This window comes from Coregonus lavaretus, assembly GCF_964263955.1.
Source record: "Coregonus lavaretus genome assembly, chromosome: 13".
In the NCBI taxonomy this organism is placed as follows: domain Eukaryota; kingdom Metazoa; phylum Chordata; class Actinopteri; order Salmoniformes; family Salmonidae; genus Coregonus; species Coregonus lavaretus.
The window spans coordinates 46,855,269-46,877,756 of record NC_140000.1 but is presented as its reverse complement, the minus strand read 5'-3'; the positions used below and the strand labels follow the sequence as shown (position 1 = coordinate 46,877,756).

Sequence of the window (22,488 nt, the reverse complement as noted above, 5' to 3'; positions counted from 1 at the left end):
CTCAAGGTGAGGGACTAATGACTTGGATGGCATTGTGATATTAGTCCAGCGTCGCTGCGTCTTGGAGACACGCCGTCGCCAGGGATGGGTGGTCCCTCTCCAGTCAGACTGCGAGGTGATTGGCCTTGATGAATAACCATGGTCGGGGAGCACACAGTGTGTCTATTGTGACAGCTGAACCATCGCTGTCACGTTACATTACCGGCTCAGTGGCATCTTATCATCACATCAAATTAGCCTTAATGAACACTAACGAGTCGACAGAGAGATAATCAAACTTTTATTAAATGACTTCATCTTCTGTACATGCATAATGTAGAGAGAGGAAAGAGGTGTGTGTCCCTTACAGAAAAACCACATGAATTTCACATGATCACATGTGAAGTTCATGTGATAACATGCGACAACATGTAAAAGCAACATGTGATAGCATGATATGTGAAATAAATGTGACAACATGGGAAGCAAAATGTTAACGTGATACCATGAAACTACACTTGACAACATTTGAGTAAAATGTAACAACATCGGGATGCAACATTTCAACGTGATAGCATTAAACTACTTGTGAAAACAATTTTGACAACATGTGATACCATGAAACTACACGTGACAACATTTGAGCTAGATAAAAACCTTCAGGGGACCATGACAACATCCCAAGAACGTCCTAACAACGTCCTGGGAGACATCCTTGAAACAAACCGGGAACTAGACAAAAACCTCCAGGGGACCATGACACAACATCCCAAGAATGTCCTAAAAACGTCCAGTGGGACATCCCTTGAACAAAACTGGAACTAGACAAAAACCTCCAGGGGACCACGACAACATCCCAAGAAAGTCATTGAGGACCATGTTAGGATGTTTGTAAGATGTTTTCAAGACCTTTGTTTTACCATTCATCAGGATGTCACGTGATAAGTAAAGTAATTACATGGTATGGTGGTTTTAAAGTAAGTGGTACGCTGTTCAGCTAAAATAGTGTACAAATCTTTAAACAATGTCAATATGATTACATTTGACATGATCACTTAGTAGTTAAGTACTGACTTTTCAATATGACCCCACTTGGGATTTGAACTCACAACCTCTGGATTTGGGTTAAGCTGATCTTTCTACTGCACCACAAACTCTGTAGCATTCCCCTACACATGTATTAACTATACTACATCTCTGCACATAGCAAAAGAGTGCCATCTACACTGCTATTTTAGTTATCAGTTAATCTAACTAGTAGCTTAGCAGGTAGCTTAGTGGTTAAGAGCATTGTGCCAGTAACCGAAAGGTCGCTGGTTCTAATCCCCGAACCGACTAGGTGAAAAATCTGTCGATGTGCCCTTGAGCAAGGCACTTAACCCTAATTGCTCCTGTAAGTCGCTCTGGATAAGAGCGTCTGCTAAATGACTAATTATTTATTTTTATTTATTTATTCTCTCATCATTGATTTCATTTACTTATTTCAGCAATTTGAGGGTTATCTGTATAGTGGTCTAATGTTGGTGGGGCATATTACCGTGTTTTAATGTTACTCCTGAATCACTACGAAAAATCTGTACTTTTAACAAAACTGAGATTTACTTTGAAGTCCAAAGTGTAGGAATATGTCGGAATGCCATGAACGAAGAGGTTGTGAGTTTAAATCCCAGGTGAAGACATGTTGAATAATAATTACTGTATAAATAAACATACACAATGTAATCATGCATGTCAAAGTGTGTCAAATATGTAAGTTGAAAACACTATGTTAAAAGCACTGTTTGTATTCTAACGACTCTTGTTTGCAGGGCATCACCTGTGAAATCTCAAGTGAAAAGAAATATAGCCCCCAAAATATTTGAATCAAAATGTGAAAGGTTATGTGATCACATGTGAAACTCCACGTGAAATATCATCACATGTGAAGTGCTCCAAAAAACACATGGTTTCACATGATTTCACAGTTCCAAAAACACAACATGTGAAATAAACATGTCAAATCATGTGTTTTTTCTGTAAGGGTTGTGTGTATATGTGTGTCTTTGTGTGTCTTTGTGTGTGTGTCTACCGGTAAGAGGGGGTTCTATATCGAGATGTACCCCAGTAAAGTCTAAATCCTAAAATATTTACCACCCAGTGGGCTTTACAGAATACATGACGCAAGAGCCATTTGTTTCAGCACAAAATGGGCCCATGTATGTAATGCAATGATCTAAATACATCTGTGTAAAGTAATAGACCTTCTCACAGCCACATCACTGTCTTGAGAAATCAAAAAGAGATGCATTTCAAAAAGTATGTTCCTTCAGTTGATTTGGTTATCATACAACAAAATGCACTGCAGTAGCTTACTCTATAAATCTTGCTCACTATATACCAAGAGCAGCTACATCTATCAATATTGCAACCAAAACAAGTTGTAAACGCTTGAATTACAGATGCAAAATGCATTTAAAAAGATTCCACATGTATTTCTACTGGGGTGTAACCCCAAGACTTCTCACCATCAACAATAGTATAATATTTAATTTTCAACATTGAAATGGCTATAAAGCACAGAATTAATGAAAACGAGTTGCTTGCTTCTTATGATTTATAATGGGGATATATATATTTGAATGACTTCAGGTTTCAAATATACCACCTGGATTAAAATCAGGGTGTCAATTGGGTATGGCAGAGTATGGCAGTCGACATACCCTAGCTCAACACCAACTATTTAAAATAGACTACTAAAATCATTCCAATCGCAATTAAAAGGCAATAACAGTTTAGTGTGTTATGGCTGGAGTCAATTTTGCTTGTTTTTGCGGTTCTCCAAATAGCATTTGAGAGTTTTTAAATTGTGTAGAAATGCAGTAAATAAGCTTCAATGTTATCCCCCAACCCCTCACTTTGCCATACCCTAGGTGTGACTAAAATGTACCAAGTAGAAATCGGAACAAGAGAGTAAAAGCGGCATCAACATGAACAGAAAAAGCACCAGGCTTTTTTTTTATCCCCTTGGGGAAATGGAACTAATGGATTTCCAAAAAAGACTTACGTAATGTGCAAGGCATTATGCCCCCTTTGGCTGATGGTAGCAGGGATTTTGTCTTGAATTTGGTCTAAATGACACAGGCTCCATCGCAGAGCCAGTTCTTTCACGTGCAGTTGGAGACCAGGTTTTAGTGCTGAGAAGGATATGGCCTCTGGGCTGACAATGCATTTACATTGTAATGATGCAGATTAACAGAAGCACAGAGAGCCGGTTGCACATAACCTGGGCAAATGCGGTAGACCTTGGTCGACAGATCATTAGAGTCAAAATGTCCAAGACATTTATTAGTTCCTAAAATAAACAAAACATCCCTCATGTGCTCGGTGATGCACCACGTACATTCAATTTCCTTTTTTAAGATTCATCCCCCCCAAAACAAATATTTTTTCAATGGCCTATGTACAAGAGATTTACATTAAATATACCATCACAGAACCTCATTTAGACACCACATGGGATCTAAATAGGACTAGATCTCTCGGTGCCATCAGTTTCCCCTCAGAACTGAATAAAAGCATTATTAGGGAGGACGCTCAAGGTGCGTTTAAGACACAAAGGCTCTAGAAACGACTTTTAAATGTCCTCTTCCACCCAGCGGCAACAATAGACACACCACCGACACAGATAAAGGACATGCTGCTGCTGGACTTTTGGCCCGAGGGTGGAAAGAGAAGGGTGGGTGAGAGCAGGTGGTGTAAGGCCTTGGGTGGGGCACTCGGTTGAAGAGGGGGAGGTTTGTTCTTTTTGGAAGTGGGGTTCCGTGGCCCGTTGGGTTCTACCTCGTCAGCTGGCCCACCACCTTCAGGAGAGTCTTGTTCTCCTGCTTCAGCTGCTCGTTCTCCTCCTCAATGTCGTCAAGGTCCTGCAAAACAACAACAAAGGAGACAGCTCCACTTCAGCCAGATCTAAAGGAAGTCACATACCATCACTATGCTTTTTACCTCGGAGGAGATAGCTTGTCAGTTTAGAGAAAGATGAGAGTGAGAGTGTGGGAGGTGGAACGAAGAGTTTCACCTCCCGGGTCTCCCTTCAGCAGAATTGCCTTGATAATAACGAATTAAACTTGAACAGCTCCAATTAGCCACAAATGAGGAGCCCCGTTGCCACGACGCCCTCTCATCAAAGCGCTGATCTAAAAGTGACACTTCTCATTTTCGGCTTCCTCCATCACTGGCCGCAGCGACAGGCGACCGTCACGATTAGCCAATCCGCACTTGTCGGAAACTTAAAAAGCGAGGTTGTCTGAGAGTCAAACACGGGAGGTCACAGAGCCACAGACATGGTGTGGCTACAGAAAAGCTCACTGTCAGCTCTGACACAAGGTGAGAAAAGCCGGCTCATTTCAGATCAGACGGCTGCTAGATCCACTCGATAGCCATGACATTGTTTTTCTGGCCTCCGGCATACCACTTCAACCTTTTTAAGTTACAACCGACTAATAACTGTATTCACATTTAATTGGCTATAAGGTGAATGCACCAATTTGTAAGTCGCTCTGGATAAGAGCGTCTGCTAAATGACGTAAATGTAAATGTAAATGTTAATTGAATCTCCCAACATAGATTATATCTACATGTACTTCAACTTGCATGCACCTGCTTGACCCTGTGTTCTATGTAGCCAATACCCAGAGTCAGATGTTCTCCGGGGTCATGTCATCTGCCAGCACCTCAGCCTTATCCAAGCCTTCACGACAAAACAAACTTTGCTAGTGAGTCACAGTTCAATCTTCAAGCGCCGCGAGAAAGAGACGCCACACTGGATCTGTCCCTTATCCCCTGCCTTCCCATCAGGCCTTGCAGTAACCTCTCCAAGGGCATTTCTGATCACTATCGCCCCGGAGAGTGTTCCCACAGGGAGACTGCCTCTTATGAGGTCCTGTTTATGTGATGCTATCAGGGCTCTCTGATCCAACAGTTATATGGACTCCTCCATTTGGCCAGATGGCTCATAGCCTACAGCCTATCTTAATGAAGAAATGTGAAGACAAAGACAGCCAGGCCTAGTGGACACTTGCAAGTTCCTGAAATGTGCAAAATCAACACTGACCGGCAACTGTATTTGTTGGCAGGTTAGACTCAGGGCCTGTTTGCCTTCGAACGCCTCATCGAGGAGGGCTGCAAACTCTCTTTTGGAATATTTCAGAGATGAAAGGCTTTGGGAGGCCCCCTGCTGGGTTTCCCAATGCCAAAAACGTTGCCAAAATATGTGACCCAGATAACAGGAGCAGGGGTCATGCGATGGGGAGAGTTTGTTGATGGTCTCAGAGCGCTGGGAACACTGGACCAAGAATGTAGACTCAGGAAACAGAAACTCCAACCTCTGGTTAGACCAACAGAAAAACAGAAATGAGACCCGCTGTTGAGGTTTCTTCCTAATCTTCAATGCTAGGAGCTAGACAATGATCTATGAAACCTTCAATGTGAGTGAATGCCATCTACTTTAGAAAAATACAAAATAACAACAGGAGAAATGCTGAGGAATCTGTGTTTCAGAGGACCCCAGTAATTGCATCTCTGTATACGGTGTGAGTCTACAGTAGGTGTGGAGACAGGGTGTGGGGTATTTGCATGTAGGCTGTCACAGAGCTGACTCCCTGGTGCCAATTGGTCTCTAAAGAACGAGGCATATGAGACACAGTTGTCTCTTTACATTCAGAGTCTGTGGATTTAGCCTCCTAGAGATGAAATGCATACATAACATTAATTGACTAATGATTAATTAATTACAGGCTGATAACCCAAGTGGTTATGAGTCACATTACATCTCAGGGGATGATGGAAATCAGATTCGTACTCCACACCACAAGGGTTATCTTAACCACCATGTGTAGGATGTTGATTGGCATAAGGACTCTTATAGGAGGGGCCTAGTGTTTTCTTAAGACTAGATCCGATACTCTCTGTCAGGGAAGGGAAAATGTCATGTTTTCAAAAGGGCAGCTGTTTTAAGTCAGGCGGGCACACAGCGAATCTCAAAAGTTGTTTCTCCAAACTGCCACGGGGTGCAGGGGAGTGAAACTGAAGAGCTCTCCACCTCCAACGGGTCTGCATATCGTTTGCTTCAGGCTCTGCAGACCAAAACCGGACGGGGTTACGACCCGTGTGGTTGACAATGAGTTTAAAATGTTGATAAAACACCAATCAGATCCAGTTCAGAGGTTGGGGTACGGGAGATAAAGAGAGAGAAAACGAGTTTTGGGGGGTGCCTGTGTGAGTGTTACTCCTAGCAAGTGCTGGATAATTGTAATCTTCTGCTTATCCGAGAAGCAGCTTTACAATATCAAGCTGATTGCCCGTAGATAGCAACGTGGTAATTTGGCAATCGGTTCTATTTAGTCCTCGGCTTCACTCAACACAGCTGTGTGAGACTGAACAGCTCCATGTTTCCTCTGCAGTGCACAGTTACTAAAAATGACATGAGCTTTCAACTGACAATTAAAGAGAAACTATAATAAAATGTAAGTTGCAATATATAACTTTTTGGGCAACCTGACCAAATTCACATAGAAAAGTGTGTTATAGATCAGTCATTCTTATTGAAAGCAAGTCTAAGAAGCGGTAGATCTGTTCTATGTGTGCGGTTTGGATGGTACAATGATTCTCTACACTATACATGCCAGTTTTATCACATAAACTAAAATTAAGAGAACTATTAGAATTTTTGCAACCAGGAAATGGCAGAGCGATTTCTGCATAGTGCATCTTTAACTGTGGCAGTTAGACATGGCAAGACAGTTGTCCATCAAACAGTATTGTCCATCAAAGGATTACTGGAAAAAACATGTACAGTTGAAGTCGGAAGTTTACATACACTTAGGTTGGAGTCATTAAAACTCGTTTTTCAACCACAAATTTCTTCTTAACAAACTATAGTTTTGGCAAGTCGGTTAGGACATCTACTTTGTGCATGACACAAGTAATTTTTCCAACAATTGTTTACAGACAGATAATTTAACTTATAGTTCACTGTATCAAAATTCCAGTGGGTCAGAAGTTTACATACACTAAGTTGACTGTGCCTTTAAACAGCTTGGAAAATTCCAGAAAATGATGTCATGGCTTTAGTAGCTTCTGATAGGCTAATTGACATCATTTGAGTCAATTGGAGGTGTACCTGTGGATGTATTTCAAGGCCTACCTTCAAACTCAGTGCCTCTTTGCTTGACATCATGGGAAAATCAAAAGAAATCAGAAAATAACTCAGAAACATTTTTATAGACCTCCACAAGTCTGGTTCATCCTTGGGAGCAATTTCCAAACGCCTGAAGGTACCACGTTCATCTGTGTAATGTACAAACAATAGTACGCAAGTATAAACACCATGGGACCACGCAGCCGTCATACCGCTGAGGAAGGAGACGCGTTCTGTCTCCTAGAGATGAATGTACTTTGGTGCAAAAAGTGCAAATCAATCCCAGAACAACAGCAAAGGACCTTGTGAAGATGCTGGAGGAAACAGGTACAAAAGTATCTATATCCACAGTAAAACGAGTCCTATATCGACATAACCTGAAAGGCCGCTCAGCAAGGAAGAAGCCACTGCTCCAAAACCGCCATAAAAAAGCCAGACTATGGTTTGCAACTGCACATGGGGACAAAGGTCGTACTTTTTGGAGAAATGTCCTCTGGTCTGATGAAACAAAAATAGAACTGTTTGGCCATAATGACCATCATTATGTTTGGAGGAAAAAGGGGGACGCTTGCAAGCCAAAGAACACCATTCCAACCGTGAAGCACGGCGGTGGCAGCATCATGCTGTGGGGGTGCTTTGCTGCAGGAGGGACTGGTGCACTTCACAAAATAGATGGCATCATGAGGAAGGAAAATTATGTGGATATATTGAAGCAACATCTCAAGACATCAGTCAGGAAGTTAAAGCTTGGTCGCAAATGGGTCTTCCAAATGGACAATGACCCCAAGCATACTTCCAAAGTTGTGGCAAAATGGCTTAAGGACAACAAAGTCAAGGTATTGGAGTGGCCATCACAAAGCCCTGACCTCAATCCTATACAAAATGTGTGGGCAGAACTGAAAAGGCGTGTGTGAGCAAGGAGGCCTACAAACCTGACTCAGTTACATCAGCTCTGTCAGGAGGAATGGGCCAAAATTCACCCAACTTATTGTGGGAAGCTTGTGGAAGGCTACCCAAAACGTTTGCCCCAAGTTAAACAATTTAAAGGCAATGCTACCAAATACTAATTGAGTGTATGTAAACTTCTGACCCACTGGGAATGTGATGAAAGAAATAAAACATTTTCTCTACTATTATTCTGACATTACACATTCTTAAAATAATGTGGTGATCCTAACTGACCTAAGACAGAGAATTTCTACTAGGATTAAATGTCAGGAATTGTGAACAACTGAGTTTAAATGTATTTGGCTAAGGTGTTTGTAAACTTCCGACTTCAACTGAAGGTATACATTACTATACCTGTGTTCTAGACTAGAGGGACACGTTATAATTTAAGGAGCATACTATTAATATCTAACAATTATGAAAGTAGATCTAGCCTTGTTGCTCTAACATGTGTATAGTAACCTCTTCAAAATACCTGTAAATGACTTAACTCTCTGTGCCTTAGTGGCTCCCTAGCCTAACTCTACCCTCTCAACCCTGGGTGACCCTCTCCAACACCCTAGCCCAACTCTACCCTCTCAACCCTGGGTGACCCTCTCCAACACCCTAGCCTACTTCTACCCTCTCAACCCTGGGTGACCCTCTCCAACACCCTAGCCCACCTCTACCCTCTCAACCCTGGGTGACCCTCTCCAACACCCTAGCCCACCTCTACCCTCTCAACCCTGGGCGACCCTCTCCAACACCCTAGCCTAACTCAACCCTCTCAACCCTGGGCGACCCTCTCCAACACCCTAGCCTACTTCTACCCTCTCAACCCTGGGTGACCCTCTCCAACACCCTAGCCAACCTCTACCGTCTCAACCCTGGGTGAACCTCTCCAACACCCTAGCCCACCTCTACCCTCTCAACCCTGGGCGACCCTCTCCAACACTCACTCTATTCAGCAAGTCAATCTCCTCCTTCAGCTTTCCAATCAGGTCATCTTTGTCCTGGTGAGCTTTCAGCAGCTGCCCGTTCTCTTGCCGCTGTCTGGCCAGCTCCTGAGAAGAAGGGACAAAGAGCTCTGTTAACAGTAGAACACATACTGCAGCACTTTGGTATGGTCCAGACAGACAGACACAGACACAGAGAGAGACAGAGAGACAGAGAGACAGAGAGACAGAGAGACAGAGAGAGAGAGAGAGAGAGAGAGAGAGAGAGAGAGAGAGAGAGAGAGAGAGAGAGAGCGCAAATATAGAAGCCTAAGCCATGTGGACATATGGTCACGTTTCACGTTGATATTTACGCTCCGAAATAAATGCTCGCCAGGAATCTGCCTCTCCAGCTTAACTTCGTTTATACTACAGATAAGTGTGAACTGTTTTCCATGGAAACCCCTATAGCAACGAGAAAACATCAAACATAATGCAGCTTCATGTCCATACAGTGGCAACCATAAATCTTCAGGCTACGGAAGGTAACATTTATCTTATGGAGGGTTACCCGAGTTACTTGGGTAACTGAAGCGTCAAAGTAAAACAGTACTTTCATTATCAAGATGAATGACACTACAATGTGATACTCAAAGCAATTAAGGACGCAGCACATTTGTCAATGTTGTATAAAGCTATGAAATATACTGCATTTAAACAACAAGCCAGAGACCAGCGACAACTTGCTGAAAATCAATACAAAACTAAAGTGCACAGACTGCTCTCTCGAACTTGCCAGTGATGTGCGAACTCTTAATTTACAGGCGTCGTGGCAAGTGAAAGCAGTAGTTTTTCTTTTATAAATGGACTGGACCGGGGTGACATTTGAGAATCTAAAAAGTGATGGAGAGGGAGTACAGAGTGTTTCATAAGAACAGGGTCATGGGCGGCAGGTAGCTTAGTGGTTAAGAGCGTTGTACCAGTAACCGAAAGGTTGCTGGTTCTAATCCCCAAGCAGACTAGGTGAAAAATCTGTCGATGTGCCCTTGAGCAAGGCACTTAACCCTAATTGCTCCTGTAAGTTGCTCTGGATAAGAGCGTCTGCTAAATGACTAAAATGTAAAAATGTAATGGGGAAGAGAGAACTCTCCCTCCCTCCCTCCCTCCAGTAAAGGACATTATTTGACTGAACACACAGAGGAGATATTGCAGTCAGGAATATAGGAGGGCTACAACTGATTTAAGACGAACAGCTAGGCCAGACTGTGCAACCGCTCAATCGACTCAAGAGAGGAATTCATCTTTTAAAAGAAATCCTCAAGATTTTTCAGGATTCTGATAGATGTTTTAAAAACAATTATAGCAGCAGGGCCTGGGGAGTGGAGACCAATCAAAGTCTCTCTGCCCCTGTGACAGACGGACAGAAGGACAGACAGAGGGCTTTCAGGAAATGAGAGAGAGAAATAGCAGTAGATAGAAATGATAACAAATACCAACAATAAAATGTCAAATGTGCCAAGAAACATAACAGTCACTCTGAAATAATCAAAAAAGACATCATCACAGTCACATTATAAACATTGGATAGATGGATAAGGCTACATTGCAATAGAGTTGTCAACTAGTGAACGATAGGCCTAATGCGGAACCTTCCACCAGCCATGCTTACTTGCACTAATCCAATGTGTTAAATGCATGATGGGGAGTGACCGAGTCCACACTTCTGGGGGAAATGGTAGAGCAAGCCTAATTTCAAGTACCTTTTCCAGTTCCTCCACCCTCCTCTCCAGTCCTCCGGGTACGGTGGCGTTGCCGTGACGGTTGCGGCGGTGTCGACTGTTTCCCCCCGCCTCCTCCTCAGAACCAGGACCTCCAGAGCTGCTGCCACAACACACATCAATACTTCTGACCAACACCAATGCTTTCAACACAGACTCATGTCAATAATAATAATAATAATAATAACTGGGTACAGCACACACGCACAATGCGCGCGCACACACACACACACACACACACACACACACACACGTAGTTTGTGAAGTAAATCCCATTAACAACGTATAAACCTCACATTTGTGAGATGTTCCCTGACATTCAAAAGTCTCACATAAAAACTGAAAAGCTGTGGTAGTGTATGACTCAGACACTGTTGAATGCACACTACAGCTCTAAATGCTCAGAGTTAAGTGTGGAGAGAACAAGTATTTATACCTTTCTAAAGCTTTTTTACCTTTTATTCTATTAGAACATAGAACTCTGATGGGTTTTATCTCCAAAGGCGAAGAATGGATTCTGAGTATGAGGCAATTTAAATATGACCAGATGTGTGAAGAGCGCCCTGCATAAATCCACTTCATGTCATTAGCAAACAAAGCGTCCCTATTCATCGGCTAGTGAAAAGAGGTGCTACAGGGTCCAGCTATTGAGGAACATAAACAGCTCTCTCTTTCTCTCGCTCCCCCTTTCTCGTTCTTGCTCTTCTCTGAGAGAAGACTCAAGGGCAGCGAGGGGAATATTGGAACTTATTTCCTAGCGGCTTTATTTCAATAATTACCTCATATTTGTACCTGTGCGGATTGTGCCGGGTCCAAAAACTCTCTCCGGGAATCAAATTATTGGGCAGCCTGTGGGCTTCCCCTCATTGCTTGACAGGGTTTTCTGCATATTTCTCAAAAAGGACCATCCTTTTTGACTCAAATGTAAATGTAATACCACCTGTAGTGTGTTTAGGCTGCTACCTACTAGGCATTCAATAGACCAGTTAAACTAAGAGAGATACCACTCTCTTGGAGGAGTACAGTATGTCTGCATTACAGGAAAGCAAGCTTCAATACTTCTTAAACAAGGTTGAATATCTACTTATGCTGAGCAGTAAAATAAAATAAAAGGTCTAAAGAGTTTGAGACTATACAATCACAAGCTCCCTAGAGGCAGAAATCAGACCCATCTCCCCTTCCATCTGAGTAATGCCGTATTCATCCCAGCTTTGATCAGCCATGACTCAATACTAATTGTAATTATTTTGCACTATAGCCTATTTATTGCCTTACCTCCATAACTTGCTACATTTGCACACACTGTATATATATTTTCTGTTGTATTTTTTACCCCATATGTACATTTTACATTTACATTTTAGTCATTTAGCAGACGCTCTTATCCAGAACGACTTACAGGAGCAATTAGGGTTAAGTGCCTTGCTCAAGGGCACATCGGCAGACTTTTCACCTAGTCGGCTCAGGTCGACAGCTTTTCACCAGTCGACCTAACCTTTCGGTAACTCTGTGTTGTTGTTTTTATCGCACTTCTTTGCTTTATCTTGGCCAGGTCGCAGTTGTAAATGAGAACTTGTTCTCAACTGGCTTACCTGGTTAAATAAAGGTGAAATAAAAAATAAAATAAAAAACTATTTTCTTTAGCCAGGAGGCTCCACCACTCATAATACAAACACTCACAGGCAGTAATGCAGTTTTTGGGGGCTATTTGACATTTACTTCCTCAGTAACTCAGAGGCTGAGCCCACAGAGATTATTTTCACTCACTCTTTTCAGAACTAAAAAGTGTTGTGCCCATTGCTTTTGATGGAGAGAAAGTCCTTGAAATGCTCTCCATGGCACTTGCCTACGCCTAGATAAAGTGAATTTCATTTTCTTTTGCAGAGGCTCATCGAGGCCACTCCTCCCTTGTAGGTGCAAACACACACACACACACACACACACACACACACACACACACACACACAGAGTATGTTCCAAAGTGCGGGCCCCATCATGGCATTGACCTTCCCCGCTCACCATGGAGCTATAGCTCGCTCGCTCGCCCTCCCTCCCTCTGTCTCCAGGGCTTGCAGCATCTGCCAGGCACCCAGTCTAAACGTCCATGTCCTCGGTGCTAATCTCCCCACTCTGGTCCATTAGCACCCCGCAGAGAGCGCATGGGAGACAGGCAGAGGCAATGATCCACTCCTGGAGGTCTCAGCAGGTGGTGGTTGGAGAGGAGAGTCAGAGCCAATAACAGAGTAGTAACCCAACGGCCACACACAACAAGCACTGAGATGCCTGGTGTGGTCTGCTAGCAGAGGAACTATAAAGTGGAGCCCCAGGGGAACAGAGACGGCCCATCCATCTTAAAGTCATAAGCCATCTCCAAAGACTGACAACCAGCTATAATATCCCATATCAACCATAATGATAGTGTAGTGAGAGAGGATGGTGTGAATGCATTAGCAGCCTGTTGTACAGTTTTGTTGGCGTTCACAGAGACGGGGTTGCCCAATCTTTCAGCCATCTTGTGGCGCCCACCTGGCAGCCGCTCTGCTCCACAACACTGGACCACCCGACAGTGGAGGCCAGCCAATCACAGGAGGACATCATTATTGGACCAGATTGGGAGTGTCAGCTGGTGAACTTGGCCGGGATCACACAGAACTTCGCAATTTGATGCTGATTGTCCTTATGCAAATGGTGGAAAAGAATGTCGAAATGGTGGTTGGGAATTTAGCAGTGTGGTGTCCAGCAAAACTGAGGTGTCAATGGCTATGGCTTTGGACATTTAGCAGTGTAGCAAGGAGATAAATTGAGGTGTCAATAGCCACACCATAAGCAAGAAATATACTGGCTTGGTGTGGATGAATTTACTTATGTATGCTCCAATATGTCAATCATAGTAAGTGTGTGGTATGAAGGGGACATAAGCTGTAATCAGCAACAACTCTTGCCGACCTTGATTGAACTTCAACTCCTTATCGAGACACCGGGTCAGCTTGATATGCCCTCATGTCACGTCAGTGTTGCATTGCCTGCGAACTTGTCGAACGATAGTCTGAACAACATTTACAAAATGTACGCGCCTATTGTTGGAGTTCAGTCATCTACTAGAGCAGGGTTTCCCAAACTCGGTCCTGGGGTCCCCCCTGGGTGCACAGCTGATTCAAATAATCAAAGCTTGATGATGAGTTGGTTATTTGAATCAGCCGTGTAGTGCTAGGGCAAAAAACTAAACGTGCACCCAGGGGGGGCCCCAGGAACGAGTTTGGGAAACCCTGTACTAGAGGACACCTGGCGAGTTAAGCTGTGCTGTCATTTTTGATGCATTGAAATCAAACTGGAACTTCTAGTTCTGACAGGCACCATAAACACAGAGGACATTTTCAGTTGTGAACCTTTAAAATCTATTTAATTACACGCAAGGTCATCTGCTATAGTAATTCTACTAAACTGCTGCCTTCTCTTCCTGGTTCTCTGTTTCTTCACTTATCGCCACATTCACTCCCACCAAACCAGACACAACAATATACGCCCTCATTCTCAACAGAAGTAATATGGAAGGTTTCTCACCTCTGGTGGCGGCCACTCCCAGATCTTAGAGTATCCTAGGAAAACAAAGGAGAGCCATGTTAGAGGAAGGGGATCCTCAGACAACAGAAGGCCAGGGTTATTCTGTACAGTACAGTCCAGTACATGACATACTGGTGGGCTAGGTCAGGGGGAGGTTCATTTCCAACAGCACAGAGACAACAACAAAATCAGCAGAAATTCATCAGTAATAGCGATTACAGAAAGCCTGCAGGTTGTGTATAAACCTTCTTGAACCTCTTGCTGCTGAACTTATATAGATAGCTCCCCTGAATCTAATAGCTTACCCATCACCATACAGCCCCCAGTTATACCATGCAATCTGTTGTGTAACTCGAGGTGCACACGTTAATCATTTTTCCCATTCTAGTTTAATCTTAGAGTTAAAGGTCCACGCATCGGTGATGCCCCCACTGATCCCCTATGATACAAAAATATCTCAATTTCAAAACGAGGTCAGGACCAGAGATACAGTGGGGGAAAAAAGTATTTAGTCAGCCACCAATTGTGCAAGTTCTCCCACTTAAAAAGATGAGAGAGGCCTGTAATTTTCATCATAGGTACACGTCAACTATGACAGACAAATTGAGAAAAAAAAATCCAGAAAATCACATTGTAGGATTTTTAATGAATTTATTTGCAAATTATGGTGGAAAATAAGTATTTGGTCACCTACAAACAAGCAAGATTTCTGGCTCTCACAGACCTGTAACTTCTTCTTTAAGAGGCTCCTCTGTCCTCCACTTGTTACCTGTATTAATGGCACCTGTTTGAACTTGTTATCAGTATAAAATACACCTGTCCACAACCTCAAACAGTCACACTCCAAACTCCAGTTTTTCTGCAAAGGGACCAGGACGACTGATCCGTGTAAAGGAAAGAATGAATGGGGCCATGTATCGTGAGATTTTGAGTGAAAACCTCCTTCCATCAGCAAGGGCATTGAAGATGAAACGTGGCTGGGTCTTTCAGCATGACAAGGATCCCAAACACACCACCCGGGCAACGAAGGAGTGGCTTCGTAAGAAGCATTTCAAGGTCCTGGAGTGGCCTAGCCAGTCTCCAGATCTCAACCCCATAGAAAATCTTTGGAGGGAGTTGAATGTCTGTGTTGCCCAGCGACAGCCCCAAAACATCACTGCTCTAGAGGAGATCTGCATGGAGGAATGGGCCAAAATACCAGCAACAGTGTGTGAAAACCTTGTGAAGACTTACAGAAAACGTTTGACCTGTGTCATTGCCAACAAAGGGTATATAACAAAGTATTGAGAAACTTTTGTTATTGACCAAATACTTATTTTCCACCATAATTTGCAAATAAATTCATTAAAAATCCTACAATGTGATTTTCTGGATTTTTTTCCCTCATTTTGTCTGTCATAGTTGACATGTACCTATGATGAAAATTACAGGCCTCTCTCATCTTTTTAAGTGGGAGGACTTGCACAATTGGTGGCTGACTAAATACTTTTTTTCCACACTGTATATACACACATTACAGATGGATATCAATTCCTCCCATACGGCCCTGAACAGTGCAACTCCACTGGTGTGATTGAGGGTCTCTGCCTCTCCTCCACTTGATCAGAGAGTGGGGTTTAGTTGGTGCCGGTGGTGGACCTTAGTCCCTAGCTCTGTCTCCCTGACAGCAGAACCAGAGAGGCCCCTTAATAAATTCTGGAAGACCTTCAAAGGAAACACACTTACTTAGAGGCTTTGGGACTTCAAAGATTTAAGGAAGGCAGTTTTCTCGCTATAGAGAAATCTGAATAATTTCCTATGGTACAGAACTTCCATAGAGCACTTCAAATGGTTGTCTAAATGCAAATCTGTATGTGTATTGTAGTACTTTGTATGTGTATTATAGTACTTTGGTTTATGAATTGGTACAGTTGTTACAAGATGCTCTGGCTTTCTATATATATATATATATATATATATATATATATATATATATATATATATATATATATATATATATATATATATATATATATATATATATATATATATATATATATATATATATATATATATATATATATATATATTAATGTCCTTGGGCTTCGGGACAATTACGCTTATATCCTCCTCTATGGTGGAAACACTGCTGACAGTTTTATGTTGAGTCACTGACAAGGGTTTACTGTCAACTGTTTTTCTACTTGTGTTAGCATGAGAAACACTAAATAATGCATAGTGTGTACACCAGCCACATACAGGTAACTGGCAAAATAAAGGAAATGCCAACTTAAAGTGTCTTAATAGAGCGTTGGGCCACTACGAGCTGCCAGAACAGCTTCAATGCGCCTTGGCATAGATTCTACAAGTGTCTGGAACTCTATTGGAGGGATGCGACACCATTCTTCCACGAGAAAATCCATAATTTGGTGTTGTTGATGGTGGTGGAAAACGCTGTCTCAGGCACTGCTCCAGAATCTCCCATAAGTGTTCAATTGGGTTGAGATCTGGTGACTGAGACACACATACACACCATTTAAACCCCCTATGCTCCTTTGAGACCCCTCTTTCAAAGTCACTGAGATCTCTTCTTCTAGACATGGTAGACAAAATAATGAGTAACTGGGCATGTTTAGACATGATCGTAAGCATGACGGGATGAATTAATGCAGGAACCACACCTGTATGGAAGCACCTGCTTTCAATATATTTTGTATCCCTCTTTTTTATTTAGCAGACGCTCTTATCCAGAGCGACTTACAGGAGCAATTAGGGTTAAGTGCCTTGCTCAAGGGCACATCAACTGATTTCACCTAGTCAGCTTGGGGATTTGAACCAGCAACCTTTTGGTTACTGGCCCAACCCCTTAATCACTAGGCCACTACCGAGCCCAACTCAAGTATTTCCTTTATTTTGGCAGTTGTCTGTATATTTCCATAGTGATAAGATCAAATCAGATCCAAAGGTTAGTGAACATAACAAAATGTTTTCATATAAACCCTGGGATTTATAAACACACGATCAAGAGAATAGTAGATTAAAGCAGCGCTCGTATGTTGTGGTGCACAATGTATTGATCAAATAGATAAAACAGCATAAAAAAATATTATTGTCCATTAACTTGCAGAGAACGGAAATGTCTTCATGCTCACATACCTGAAAGTGTCTCAATCTTGCATGTATAAAAAAACACAAGGGTTAAATAACCATAGAGGCTTAAAATGTGAGTGACAGCCCTTTCACTGAGCTGTGTGCTGCTCTGCACGACTCCCATAAATACCAAGGGTCAGACTCAGAGGTCTGCCTGGCTGTTCTGTAGAGAGTTGTGTGAATGAGAAACACGACCCTGCTGCTGCTGCGTGTGACATTGAAAAAATATATTGTTTTCAGATATTCTCCCGGTTTGCATTCATCACATTAAAAACAGACCACCGTGCGGCGGTTGCTTCCCAGTGTGCTGTCTTGCATCCCGGGCTGGGAGTTGCTGAGACAAGGTTAATGCAGGACAATGTTTAAGTGAGGATACTTCACAGCGCTGCATTATGGGGCTGTGCGGCTCTATTTATCATGCTTAACAGCCTCTGCTGCAGTCCTAAGAGCCACTATTACAGAGAACAGACAGGCCTCAGAAGAGCAGAGAGCATCGGAAACAACACTATGAATGAATGAGCTGTATTGATGTTACATTTCCAGCTCCTATTTTTCACTCTCTGATCATTCTTAGAATAATGCTTTGTTAATGTCAGTATTGCCTTGTAACTTCAGCTTTATGCCTTGTATGTGAATCCATTCACTTTCCAAAGTAATTAAATACACTTTCTCAGACATTTTTTGATTGCCTATTACTGTAACTCAATTATAGTGTTCTTGCATGTTGCTAAATTATCTTTATGGAGTCAGATAAACATTAATGAATTAGTCTTATGACGAGTCGCATGTGAGGTATTTATGATATCATACATACTGTATATACACACACGTCAAATATTACTGCCCACTACTGTAGCAAAACATGCTCAACATAAATGTCCAACAAGATATTGTAGCCTATAGCTTTGTGCCACTCCAGGAAAAGAGGAATAGCGTCGTGGCAATGTTCTCCCTCTGATAAATCACATGCACCTTTAAAAAAAAAGGAATTTATGGATGTTTGCGATCTGACAGTCTTTGTGCACTTGACAGGCCATTAAAATGTCAGAAATCCCAGAAGGAAGGCATGCCTAATAAAAGTTCACATTAGAAGCCGACGTATAGTTTAAGTTAGACACGTATGTATATTAACCCATAATTTCTTAGGTAAATATAAGGACCTTTAAATATTTACCTGTTAAAGTCAATCAAAAAATATGAAATGGCAGATTCCTGTGTGCGTTCCCTCAGGCTAAATACTAAAGCATTTCTGTGACAATCGACAAGTCCAGCTCAAGGACAGAACTACATACATGTAAATGATGAGAATAAATGCATTAAAAGGAATTCAGTGAAGCTTTGTAATTGACAGGTTTGATGTCGGACAAAAATAGAATGATTTATTGTGTGCCAAAGCCATTAAGATGAAAGGCAATGTTTTATACTGAGGCGTTGGCGGGACTTTTAAACATATTACTGCATTAATGACTACAGGCTTTGTTATAGGCAATACCTTTCATGGTCAAGTTGGCAGCTTTTCGTGTCAGTCAGTCTGTCGGTCTGCCCATCTATCCATGGCCAAATATATAATTCATGACAATGTTCTCCCGCTCATAAATCACATGCACATTTAAAAAAAATAGGAATTTATGGGTTTGCAATCTGACAGCCTTTGTGCGCTTGACAGACCATTAAAAATGTCAGAAATCCCAGAAGGCAAGCCTAATAAAAATTCAACAATAGGCCTACTTTTGCATTCCAGCATGCTGCCGATGCCCTGAATTCTCCATCTCAGTCTCCTTGCAAAGCCGATAAAGATCCCTATCTGTTACTCTGGAGGCACTCGGTCATATTATGAGTCAATGATTGACATTTCAAAAGGTGAGGCCTAACAATTCAACTGGCAAAATGAGAGGACTACAGCCAATGACCTATTTTAGCCGGCAGCAGTCTTGTAAAGGATACATATTCATCTGGTTAACCTGATTTACACGCTTGTAATCTTTGGTCAACAAAGGTGATACCCTCTGACAATATTGTCTCAGGCTATACAAGCAAACGTCTGAAAAGCTTAGAGAACATTACATGTAAGCAGGGAAGCTTTAATTTATGCATTTGAAAAATGGGCAGGGAGGAGAAAGTGCCTGCCTTCCAGAAGATTCTCAAGCTTTGCTGGACTGACAGGTGCAAATGAAAAATGAAAATGAGGGTTGTTAAGGTGTTGGATACCACAATGGGGTGTGTGTGTGTTTTATTCACATATGTTATGCTCTAGAATGGTTTGCTGTAAAATCATTTGCACATACAGTACTACAATCAAAACATATTTGTTTGCAAAGTGATATACTGTAGCTACATGTGTATATAGTTAAACTGAGTATAAAAAAACATGACGAACACCTGCTCTTTCCATGACAGACTGACCAGGTTAATCCAGGTGAAAGCTATGATCCCTTATTGATGTCACTTGTTAAATCTACTTAAAATCAGGGTAGATGAAGGGGAGGAGACAGGTTAAAGAAAGATTTTTAAGCATTAAGACAATGGAGACATGGATTGTGTATGTGTGCCATTCAGAGTGTGAATGGGCAAGACAAAAGATTTAAGTGCCTTTGAACGGGAGTATGGTAGTAGCTGCCAGGCACACCGGATTGTGTCAAGAACTGCGACGCTGCTGGGTTTTTCACGCTCAACAGTTACCCATGTGCATCAAGAATGATCCACCATCCAAAGGACATCCAGCCAACTTGACACAACTGTGGGAAGCATTGGAGTCAACATGGGCCAGCATCCCTGTGGAACGCTTGACACCTTGTAGAGTCTATGCCCTGACGAATTGAGGCTGTTCTGAGGGCAAAAGGGGGGGCGGGGGGGTGCAACTCAATATTAGGAAGGTGTTCCTAATGTTTAGTACACTCAGTGTATACAGCGCACACAGTTTCAGAACTCAGAACCCAAACCATTCCCCCCTTTGGACCCAGCGCCACATTAGAAGCAGATGATCCGGTGGAATGTTCCCTATGGTTTTGTTTCTCTGACAAGGCTCCAGGTTTAGGGAAAGTGTTTTCCTTGTACGGCTCACATACCACACAGAGGGGTAAGGCCTGATAACCAGGACCACATTGGGGCCTCAGAGAGCGAGAGAGAGGGCCTCTCTGTGACACGGGCATCACTGAAACTACACTTGATTACACTGAAACTACACTACCTCACAGAGGAACACCACCATAGGCAAGAAGAGAAAGACACCAATGTGTGTGTGTGTGTGAGTATTTGTGTATGTGCGTGTGTACAGGTGTGTGTGTGATTCTATGTGTATCAAAAGGTGATAGTGTGTGTGGGTGGATGGGTTGACAGCAGGAGATGGGGATATTAAATAGAAGAGTAGGAACAGACAGAAAGGATGACAGTGGAGGAGATAGTGCTGCTGCCATTACAGGACTCTGTTCTCCCTCCCACTGAGATGGGCTGGTCAGTAGGGCCGGGAGGATACACAGTATTGCGATACTCGTTAGTATCGTGGCAAGGAAACAAAACACGAAGTGGATTTAACGTCTTTAGGAAAACAGCCCTGATGTTGGAAACAAACATCATTATGTTGTCGGCCAGAGTCACACGTATTTATTTTCCAAACTATAGCACACAATATTTTACAAACAGCAGGTTTTTAAAGGACCAAAGAGTTGTCTGCTTCATGTTTCCATTTTTGCCATGGAAAAAATATTGCAATAGAGGTATTGTCACAGCCCTACTGGTCAGTGCTACTCTGCTTTTACCTAGTCTCATCTTCATGGAAGGGTTGTGATCGAGCAGGAAGACGCAGCGCTCCACAGAGGAGGAAGAAGGGGAGGATAGTGTGTTTTACTTAGTTCAGATAGACAGACCCAAGAAAGGATGAAAAGAGAGAAATACGAATCAACTATTTTTTATTTATTTTTACATTTAAGTCATTTAGCACACACTCTTATCCAGAGCGACTTACAAATTGGTGCATTCAACTTATGATAGCTAGTGGGACAACCACCCAATATATATATATATATATATATATATATATATATATATATATATATATATATATATATATATAATTTATTTATTTTTTATGGGGGGGAGGGGGAGTAGAAGGATTACTTTCATTCATTATCAAATGAAAGTCGGAAAGCTCACTAATCAAGTTAATTTATTATTGATGCAACACTGTCTGGACTCAAAACGATAGGGGATCATTTTGTTCTGCAGAAACGTCAACGTTTTCTTAGTATTTGAAGTTGCCAGTCCCGTCTCAGTCCAGACATCTTGATACCAGTGCAAAAGCTAAAAAGCCTGACAGTTTGCTCTCGAGGTAGCTGTATATTACACAGCCCAACATGGCAACCGCTTGTCTGTGTGATAAATGGGGTCAGAATGAAATGGCACATTTTTGGAATGCTCCGTCTTTACAGATGTCTGCTTGACAGCTCCCTGTAAATACACTTTCCAAATTCTCTACTGTTCTCTCCATCCCTCTCTCTCTATCCCCACTTACTCTCTCTCTCTGTATGTCTCCTTCCCTCCTGTCTGATTTCCTCTGTTAGCTCGTCACTACGGTCACAAAGGCACAACACACAACCAAATATGACCGTCAGACATCCTTAGACCAAAGACAGGGAGTGGTAGAGCAGTGGGTGAGATGCAGTGTGGGAGATACCCAGTGGTTAGTCATGGCAGTGCCCACATCTGCTCTGACTTAAGGGAAATATGTTGCAGTGGTAAGGTGGGTGGAGTGGGCACCTCCATGTCTCATTTCAAATGGCTGAAGTGTAATCTGGTTATGTCTCAGTGGGAAGGAGTGTGGTTCAAGTATGTGTTATGACATCTTCATCTTCTGGATTCACTATATGGTACGTCAATGGAGTATAACCCTCTTTTCTTGCTACACATAGGTTCAATGAGTGGGTGGGTGCTGACTCTTATTACTAGTGAATTAAGTGTTTGTGAGCCTACTGACTTGATACATTAAATTACTAACTACATTTGGACAGCT

At 42.3% G+C, this 22,488-nt stretch overlaps 1 protein-coding gene across 2 annotated transcripts in view; it reads right to left on the bottom strand.

Moving 5' to 3' along the window:
* Window positions 1–263: 263 nt before the first annotated feature.
* LOC311140719 (PRKC apoptosis WT1 regulator protein-like) overlaps window positions 264–22,488 on the bottom strand; it is a 69,830-nt gene continuing 47,605 nt past the window's right edge. Inside the window, exons 4-7 of one of the 2 annotated variants that reach the window (XM_084175903.1) lie at window positions 14,355–14,389; window positions 10,776–10,896; window positions 9,040–9,144; window positions 264–3,881 (exon numbers count right to left, since the gene is read on the bottom strand). In XM_084175903.1, the coding sequence (XP_084032029.1) occupies window positions 3,795–3,881; window positions 9,040–9,144; window positions 10,776–10,896; window positions 14,355–14,389 (348 nt within the window). In that variant the 3' untranslated portion in view covers window positions 264–3,794. The remainder of the gene's footprint in view (window positions 3,882–9,039; window positions 9,145–10,775; window positions 10,897–14,354; window positions 14,390–22,488) is intronic. The other variant, XM_084175904.1, reaches the window with a different exon arrangement.